This window comes from Nematolebias whitei, chromosome 15 (assembly GCF_014905685.2).
Source record: "Nematolebias whitei isolate Nwh7 chromosome 15, NemWhi1, whole genome shotgun sequence".
Lineage (NCBI taxonomy): Eukaryota > Metazoa > Chordata > Actinopteri > Cyprinodontiformes > Rivulidae > Nematolebias > Nematolebias whitei.
Genome location: NC_056512.1, coordinates 28710101 through 28720286, shown reverse-complemented (window position 1 = coordinate 28720286; position 10186 = coordinate 28710101). Strand labels below are relative to the sequence as shown.

At 37.3% G+C, this 10186-nt stretch overlaps 1 protein-coding gene across 1 annotated transcript in view; it reads left to right on the top strand.

The window, feature by feature from the left end:
• Positions 1-8633, top strand: part of il12rb2l (interleukin 12 receptor, beta 2a, like) — a 12402-nt gene extending 3769 nt beyond the window's left edge. Inside the window, exons 2-14 of the mRNA XM_037688335.1 lie at positions 904-1062; positions 1176-1327; positions 1542-1681; positions 1869-2010; positions 3656-3732; positions 3826-4063; positions 5551-5739; positions 5937-6041; positions 6159-6296; positions 7453-7614; positions 7746-7815; positions 8096-8192; positions 8286-8633. Coding sequence (XP_037544263.1) covers positions 904-1062; positions 1176-1327; positions 1542-1681; positions 1869-2010; positions 3656-3732; positions 3826-4063; positions 5551-5739; positions 5937-6041; positions 6159-6296; positions 7453-7614; positions 7746-7815; positions 8096-8192; positions 8286-8633 — 2017 coding nt within the window. The remainder of the gene's footprint in view (positions 1-903; positions 1063-1175; positions 1328-1541; positions 1682-1868; positions 2011-3655; positions 3733-3825; positions 4064-5550; positions 5740-5936; positions 6042-6158; positions 6297-7452; positions 7615-7745; positions 7816-8095; positions 8193-8285) is intronic.
• Positions 8634-10186: the final 1553 nt, after the last annotated feature.

Genomic DNA, 10186 nt, shown 5'->3' with positions numbered 1-10186 from the left:
ATATATATATATATATATATATATATATTTTTTTTTTTAACATTGCAATAAAAGCAAATTAAAACCAATGTTTGTCTTAAAGAAATCACCGGAAGAATGATCAAATCTATGTTGTAGTAGACATTGTTTTATTGTGGAACTGCTCAAATACTATATAACCATTATGAAAAAGCTGCACATAGCTAACATAGCTGTGATGTTGGCTATGTTCAAAAGAACGTTAGGAGACAAAAAATCAGCAGAATATATTTTTAAGAACATCTTTTGCTGAGGTGGCATAATCTTTTTTTTTTTTCATTCAACCTTTATTTAGACAGGTAAATCCCATTGAGCCTCGAGGACTCATTTACAAGAGAGACCTGATTTCAACAAAGAATGATGACAACAGCGACAACAATAAACAGTTATAAAAAGTCATACAAATTTCTTTATTTTTTTTTTTTTTTACAAATAGGATGGCTAAAAATAAGAAAAGTAACAAAAACAGCTAGATTCTAAGGCGAATGTAGAAAACTAAAAACAGGAACATGTCTGCATCGGTCCCTGCCAGGAGTCCAACAGATTCTTAAAGTTACTTAGAGAGGTCAAGGTCGAGAGCTTCAAATCTAATAATCTGATTTCTGCTTATGAAAATGTTTTGACTTAGTGAAGTTAGAATAGAGTTGATAGCAGGAAAATCTTTGAGCAAACATCACACATCTGCAAATAAACTGAAGATGAAGAAGGGTTCATACCTGTTCATTAAAGAGGTGATGAAATCTTCTCAGGTCTACACACCACTCCACAAATAATCTGTTTGTGTGACTCCTTCTGTTTGCAGCAACTTCACCTGTGGTGAAAGCATCAACCACGTATGAGATTTCCCCTGACTCTAAACATAAAATCTAATTTGTCCTTTCCTCTTTGTGTTTCTTTAGGTCCTCCTGCTCTTCCTTATAATCTTGACTGCTTTAGACCATGTGACCAGAATGACTGCTCAGTCATAAAGTGCCTTTGGAGTCCAAATCCACCTCCTGATAGCTCCACTGTCTACAGCCTTCACTGGGAGCCAGTGAACACAGAGTAACTCCCACTTCTTAATTATCTGACAGCTTTTAACATTTAAAGACACCAGTTGAAGTTTTACGCCTCTCATTTTGTCTTGACCTGTCATGTCTCCTTTTGCTTTTTTCCAGTGATGGGCAATGGACCGGTGGGAATAGTTCCCAGGGGAATATCGCTCGTGAAAACTTTCGTAGCCACCAAGAACTTCGTGTCTGGGTCCAGGCTCGAAACCAGCACGGTTTTGTCAAATCTCAAGAGGTTGTCATCAATACTGAAGATATCAGTGAGTCAATTCTGCACATTTATTTTTATTATTTCAAACAACATTGTGTTTGATGCCTTTTGGACAATCGGAACCATAATAGTTTATGAGTTCATTAAATAAAATCTTGGTTTTGATCAGAACTTAACCCTAAAAGATCAGTTTTGATCTGAGTGAAATTTCAAGCCATAAATGTTTCTTGTGTCTGCCTCTGCCTTTCTGTCCTTGTCTCTAGAGAAACCACCCCCTCCTATAATCTCATCAAACCATCAGGAACCATTAGAGATTCACTGGGACTTCACCTGTGAGTTGCAGCTGGATGATGGAACCTGTGAAGTCAGGCATCGTACAGAGGAGGACCAAGACTGGACTAGGGTCTGTTTGGGTTCAGGTTTTTTTCCACTGATTTACATTCTCTCAGCACTTTTTACAGTTCAATACACATTTACTCTTTTGCCCTGAAAACTTAACACAACAAGAGAGTAAAGGTGTATTTTCTAATTCAAAACCTTTCAGTTGTTTGCCAAACTAATCCTAAACTGTCTCTTGTTCTTTGGTGCAGTATGAAGATGGATTACATAGCTACTATGGAGTTGTGAACCCCAAGGCAGGCACAGTTTTTGAGTTTCAGGTCCGTTGTAGGTGCCACTCAAGTCTGATGAGTGACTGGAGTGAAATCTATAGAACGAGAAGTGCAGAGTCAAGTGAGTTTTCTTTTTTAGGGATTCAAAACTATTTTGGAACAGATTTTTTTTTTTTTTTTTGTCTTATGCTTCCAGTGGTTTCCTAGTAAAACTGAACAGTACAGTAGTCCCTCGTTTATTCCATATCATACCACTTGATTTATAAAGCGCTTCAAACAGCAGCAAGGCCAGCCAAGGTGCTGAGACTTTATTTATCTTTAAATAAAATTTAAAGTTTATCGCAGGGGTGACGTTCCGGACACCTCCGCAATAAGTGAAAAACAGCCAAGTAGGAAACGTTATATTTATTTTAGTATTTATTAAGAACATACGTATATGTACTGCACAGTAGCTACTGCAGAATTTTATATGGGGACTCACCAGCCTTGGTCCGGTTATGATCGGCTTTCTGCAGACGTTGCGCACCAGACTTTTTTGGAGAGAGACTGACTTTCGGAGAGCCAGCACAAAACCATGCAATGGTCCTGATCGAGTCCAAATAATCCAGAGAAATCCAATTAAAAAAAGTCCGGGTGCGCTCCGTAGAAGACACTGGACCTCCAAGCAACGTCTCCCCGCTCGAGAGGCTTCCTGGGCCAGCAAGCAGCACCCAGATTGACCGATGAGGCTAAAAGTAGTTCTTGTCCGGTTCTGATCGGGTTCTGATTTGCTCTCTGCAGCCACTGAGCGCCTAAGTCACTATGAATAAGGACCAAACTTTTTAGTCAGGTTCAGATCAGATCAAAACTCTTCCTTCGTTTTGGCAGAAAGCAGTGGGCCAGAAGCACTGTTGTCTTCTGGGTAACGTAGTTCTTTTGGACTGGCGATACAGTGTAGACTTATTGAAAGAAAACTAGAAAATGGCGGTGCCTGTCCGTAGTATTTTTTTCGTTAACTTTTTATCCCATTCTCAGTCACGTGAGTAATATTAAAGTTGACAGTTATTGAAAAACCGCAAAAGAGCGAGGGACTACTGTATACAGTATAGAAAATTTATTATTGCAATATCAACACATCACAAAAAATGGAATAAACCACAGAATAAACTGTACCGCCGTAATATATTTAGCAATAAGATGGACCGCCACTTCCTAAACATCTGATTCAGATGACAGCAACCAAAAAGCTAAAGTTCACGAAGTGTTTCAACAGCTGAAGACTAAAAGTGATAAAAATATAGATTTATCACTATTTCTATTGTCATCACAATATCCAGCAATAAAATGAATATTTTCCTAATACAGTGCAGCCCTAATTTCTACTCATAAACGTAGACTAGATGCTGTCATATTAATTGTACACTAAATTTGAATCTTGAGAATACAGATGTTCAGTTTACATCATGAGCAAAAATGCAAACTAAGGGCCAGAGGCATGCCTTGGACCATTTCAGTCTGACTCACAATATGCTCAAAATAATAAATCACAACTGGTATTTATTTTACCAGTGAATGCCTGTGTTTTGGGCCCATGTTTCCTACTAAAAGAGGTCGTAACTGTTCATCAGGTCAGTAAGGTCTGTGGTTGTGTTAGAGAACCCGACTCAAGAAGAATACCTGTTTGTTTTGATTTTGTTTTAACTGAGTTGACATCTACGCGCAGTTTTTTAAAGTTGCAGAAAAAACGAACGATTCACTCTTTATGTCTCCTTTTCGTTTGTTTTCAGCTCCAATCGGAGAAGTGGACGTTTGGGTAGACTGCGTCGTGCCCTCGTCAAGTTTTGACTGTTTTTTGACCTGGAAGGTACGTTGAAAAACAAATGCACCCAAAAAACAACTTGGCAACACTAAAAGCGAACTCCCTCACTACCTTCTCTTTTGTTTTTGTCCTGTCCAGAATCTGTCCATTTCTCAGGCACACGGACACATTCTAGGATATGACGTTAGAGTTGTTTACCATAATGGCACAGTGGAGCTGATCAACGTGACCACGGTTAATTCAAGCAGCTGGGTGTACGATGAAAGGAAGTGGTACCTCACTACGTCTCTGAAAGATGTGTCATTTGTCAGTGTTTCGGCCTACAATGCTTTTAGTGCCACAGATGCTACTCATCTATTTATGCCAGCAGCACCAGGTAATACACAATTAATCCTTAAGGTAATTTAAAACAGATTCCATATCAATTTTGAACAGTTTGACGCCTTTCAACCATTCCCTTTAGCCTTTTTAAAACCTTTATTCTGACATAAAACTCATAAAAGCACATGCAATATTTGAGGGACTGGACAATAAATCAGGTGACCTTTAGAAGTCCTCATAGAGTGCAGTTGTTCACATTAGCAAGGCGAGAGGAAAACTGTTGCAAAAAATAAGACAGCTATAACTGAAAACATAAGTTTGCGCTTCTATGTGTAGTGAACACTCAGTGTAAAACTTGTGAAGCGCCAGCATTACTAATGTTTGTCAAATGAGAAGCACTACCAAACAAAACATTTCATAACATGTTGTTTTTACTTTACAAATGTATTTCAAGCTCTCAAGGACACTGTATTGTAAAAACAGCATGGTCAAAGTTAATTATATTAAAATATACCAGAAAGTAGAAGTGTCATTGCAACACAAACGCATTCTGTTTTTTTCCAGCTTACTCTTGGATGATTAAACACGGCAGCTGATCGTCATCTGTAAAACTGACAAAAGAAAGAGCAACAGAACTTTTTTTTATAATATCGCTATCGGTTACATTCCTCCAAGCAGCTGATTAGAAGCTCAATCAATCCACGGCTGCTGTAGGTGTTTCTCAGTCAGCATGATTTCAATAGTTCTGACCCATCCAGGTGTAAGATGATTCATAAGTGCTAACAGAGCTGATCTAATCAGACTGATGTTTGTAACTTATTCTAGGAAAGCCCACAGGGGTGATTTAGAGGTGACTGTGACAGTTTCCATTTGAGTCATTAAAAGATGTGCATGTCACATTTTTTTTAATTAAATAATGTAAGATGTTAAAAGCAATCCAAAAAAACTTTTTCTTTAAATGCTGCCGTGAATTAAACTGAATTAGTGCTGTTTAGAAATACTGTTATATTATTTACATTCATATTTGAATTGTTGCTAACATGGGTCATATCAGCCCAGAAACAAATACAACATATCAGAGATGACGGTTTCTTCAACTTCTTCTACAAGCACTGAAAATGTGCAGTTTTTAGATTTTAAATATTTAACAGATGATTATTAAAAACAAACTCATTTCAGATCTGCTCAGTAGATTATGCATTGTTTTAAAAAACTCAAATCTATAAAACATACATGTTTGCTCAAATCATGGAAATAATTTAATTAAACATGTAGTTTTATTGTAACTTATATTAAATTGTATTGTTATAGCATTAAGTAATTTAATTTAGACTGATACACTTTAGTTCCTTTTCTGATAGGGATTTTTATTTTAGCAGCATTTTAAATCTGGACCTGCAGTTTAATGCCAACTAATTATTAAATTAAAACGTGACCACTCTGATTATAGTTTCTATTTGAAAATGATGACTGTTGTATTTTTAATCAATTCTTTATTTCGACTTCTTGTTTATACTAACAACACTTTTGTCTCTCGCCAAGGTCAACATGTAAATGATCAAATAATCGAGCTGCAGATGAACGAGGAGAACCTTACGGTGTCCTGGGAGCCCCCCTCTCTCTTCCCTGACGATGTGAAACAATACGTGGTGCAATACAAAGAGTGTCTGCCTGGCAAAAGCTTCGACTGGATCAAAGTGGACAAAAACCACACGACAGTTTCTTTTAAAGGTCTGTGTTGTTTGGATGCATAAATATAAAGTATAGTTTGTTTAACGGCTCTGTTTGAATATTCTAAACTTACCATGTGGTTCAAAAATTCTTTCAAGTTATTGATGAGTTTCTGAGAATACTCATTGAGTATTTTAAGGGTGTGTTTTTTTTTTTCTGGACAGATATTTTAATCTGGTTTGTGTCTCCATCTGTAGGTGTATTTAAAAAGTACACAATGTACCAAGTTTCATTGTTTGCAGTGTCAAATTTAAATGAAGTCCAGCAGCTTTCAACAGCAACTGGATATTCCACTCAAGGAGGTCAGTATGACATATACAGTATTATATATATATATATATAAGTTATGACCTGATATTTGTTCATTTTTATCATTTCCTGTGTCCTTCCTCTTCTCTTTATTTGTCTTTCTCCAACAGTTCCCTCCACAGTGCCATCATTTAAGGTGTTTTTTCTAGCTTCCACTGATGTGATTCTGTTTTGGGAGCCTGTTCCTTACGCCAAACAGAAGGGGGTGATCCTGTACTACCAAATAGGAGTTGTAGGCACACAAAAAGGTACAAAACAACAAAATCACAGTGTACAAAGTTATAATACTATCGTATAAAAAAAGACAACACCAGTCAAAGATTTAAAGCACAACTCGTATAGGAAAAAAACTTGGATTTGTCTGGAGTATGTTCAACATGTATATCACGATCAAGCATTAGTTGTTTTATAAAACCTGGCTGAAATAGAACAAAGCAGTTAAAAGCTCCTACATCAGAGAATGACTCGAGTTGTTTCTAAACTGAAATTTGAAGGCTGTTCTGGACTTGGATTCTGCTGCACAGTAGAAATGATCCTTAAACTTTACAACAGTAATTCAGTCTTATAAGCAGACAACAGAACAAGTGCAGGGTCCTACATTCATATGGTTGGTAAATAATATATTATATTTACCCTCACATTAGATTAGAAGTATTACTAAAAGATATGACAAAATTATATAAAGATCACTATTTAGGCATCATTAAACAGTTGCGAGGTTTATTTGTAACTAATTTGTCTCTAGGTGTGAGTGAGAGAGTGGGTTGTTTGTCTCGTTTGTCTGTGTCCCTGTCATGGACTGGAGACCTGCCCAGGGTGTCCACTGCTTCTCGCACAGTGATGGCTGGACATGGGCACCAGTGGCATGGCTGGATGGCTGGCTGGATGGCTGGCTGGATGGATGTATGGCTGGCTGGTTGGATGGATGGATGGCTGGCTGGATGGATGGATGGCTGGATGGATGGACAGCTGCAAACTGCAAACATGACATAATCATAAAGTATTCTCTGTACCGGTAAATGTAATATCAATGACAAGAAATCACCAACAATAAAATGAGATTAAATTAGATTAAAAAATGTTTTGTTGCAAGAATTCATAACATCATTCTCTAAACGATGTGTGATGTGATCTTTTTTATAAACCATACCCAGATTTAAGACCCGATTCAAGGGATGTTTTCTGGTGTATATTAGGTCAATTTATCTGACTTTATACTCACTAAACTGATAAAAACATGGTATTTTATATTCTGTAAGAAGAATACAAATGTTTATAAAGAGCAATGCAGTTTTTCTAAGATAAAATATTTTGTTTCTTACTTTATTTAAACTGCAGTAATAAATTGTGTCTTTACAAAACTTTGGTTATATAATTTTATATAAAACGACTTGTCTCTTCTAGTGTACAACGTGAGTGTAAGCCCAGATCCTGGGAACATGACGTACAAGCTGACAGGTCTCAGTCCAGCCCAGGAGTACAAGGTTTGGATCAGAGCAGTGACTTCAGCTGGGCCCGGCTCAAACGTCACCACAACATTCAAAACAATGCACTCAGAAGATTTTGGTACGACATGAAATCTCAGTTTTGTGTTGTTTTTGCTTGTTACTTCCTGAACCTTAGTTAAAATGTATTTTATTAAAGCTTGTAAAAGATGAACAGATTATATTCTTACATGAAACTTTTTTTTTCATCAGGGTATTTAATTCCCATCCTGCTGCCAACAATGCTGCTGGTCATCACAATCGCTGTTATTGTTGCACTTTGGTAAGACAATCGTAATAAACTTGTTTCTGTTTAATGTGTTCATTTTCACTTGATGCCATTTATCAACCAGCCAGTGAAGGTACTTTACTTTTAAACAAAATAAAAAGTAAAATCTGAACAGTGTTTGTCCATAAAATATCATTTTTAGATACATTCTCACCTACCTTTTTAAATGAACTGTTTGAATAACATTTGTGGATGTTTTTAAATGGCCTCAAAGAGTTCACGGCATTATAAAAAGTATTAAAACTTGTGTCTTGTGCTGTTTTGTGCCTGTCAGTGTTTGCAGAGGAACAAATAAAGTGCTTTCACTTTGTCTCAATGGGAAAGTGCCAGATCCTCGCAACAGCCACATCTTTAAACACATGAAGCACCAGGTAAGGCTGTCGCTGTCAATACCTTGAATTGGTTCACAGTTACAGTTTGTTACTCTTTATTGACAATTTATTGTTTATTTACTCTTTCTTTAGATTAATGAGCCCTTGACCTGGATCCGCATTCCCCTCTACGAGCCTAATCCCAAGATCTCTCTTCTGGAAGTTGTGGAAATCAAGTCCAAGGTTTTAGACACTGATGGATTCAACAGGCCAGTGATGGAGAACGATTGTTCTCAGATGGACTGCAGAGACCTTCATATGGAAGAAACGGTAACAGAAGACCATAACAGGACAGACCGTAGATACAGAAGAGAGGAGTACAGCAAAATGATTGATTCAGACGAGGACAGGAATGATGAGTTCTCATCAGAGGAAGAGCAGTTTATCTCAGATTATGAAAGGCACTTCATGCCCAATCCTCTGGAAATACTGCAAAACTGACACCTTTGCATGGGACCAAAGACATTCATGAATTTTTTTTACTTGTTTTTATACGTTGAAATGTAATAACATTATGAATAGGCTTCTGTATTCTCTGTAGGACGATTTCACAATAATAAAAAAGATGCATGTGATAGATCTTACAGCTGGCAGCCCTCTCTTTCTGTTTTCCCTTTCATTTTTTGCATTTTGATGATATTTAGTCGTATTAAATTTGATTAGTGTGTTTAATAATGCACTGTTTCTTGAACTGTGGTGCTGTATGAGGAAATGTAGATTTGCAGAGAAGCGCAGTTGTGCTTGAATGTTTGTGAAGCTTTTATAATTTTCTGTATTTCTGCATAAGTATGTCCTAAAACATCATCAGATTTTCACACAAGTCCTAAAATAGATAAAGAGAACCCAGTTAAACAAATGAGACAAAATATTTTACTTGGTTATTTATTTAGTTAGGAAAATGAGCCAGTATTACATATTTGTGAGTGGTAAAAGTATGTGAACCTTTGCTTTCATTATCTGGTGTGATTAGGGTCATTGTCCTGCTGCATGACCCACCTCTTGAGATTCAGTTCATGGACAGATGTCCTAACATTTTCCTTTAGAATCCTCAGATATACTGTAATTTCTGGACTATTGAGCACACCTGAATATAATCCTTGCCCGCTAAATTTAAAAAGAAAATAAAAATTTCACATAAATAGGCCGCCCTTGTCTATAAACAGCGAGTGTTCATGTTGTAACATGAGATATTTACACCGAAAGATTTTTGTTTGTTTACTTTTAATTAAATATATACCAGTAACACGCACAAATACAGTAAATGTTTTTTTTCCCCGAACAGAATATGTAACTCGGCTGATAAAAATACAGTAGTCTACCAGGCCCGTGACCCAAAATGAAGAAGCGGGTAAAAGAGGATGGATGGATGGATGGATGGATGGATGGATGGATGGATGGATGGATGGATGGATGGATGGATGGGTGGGTGGGTGGGTGGATGGATGGGTGGGTGGGCGTGTAGATGGATGGATGGATGGATGGGTGGATGGATGGATGGATGGATGGATGGGTGAATGGATGGATGTGTAGGTAGGTAGGTGGGTGGATGGATGGATGAATGGGGTCTTTTGTGACCTTGTGGCCCATTATACACCTTGCTCTTGGACTGATCTTTGTTGGTCCACCACTCCTGGGGAGGGTAACAATGGTCTTGAATTTCCTCCATTTGTACACAAACTGTCTGACTGTGGACTTGTGGAGTCCAAACTCTTTACAGATGATGTTGTAACCTTTTCCAGCCTGATGAGCATCAACAACTCTTTTTCTGAGGTCCTCAGAAATCTCCTTTGTTTGTGGCATGATCCACTTCAACAAACATGTTGTGAAGAGCAAACTTTGATAGATCCCTGTTCTTTAACTCAAACAAGGTTCTCCACTCACACCTTTTCATTCATTCAACCTTTATTCATACAGGTCAATCCCACTGAGCCTCTAGGACTCATTTACAAGAGAGACCTGAATTTTTAACAAAGAGTGATGACAATAATGGACGA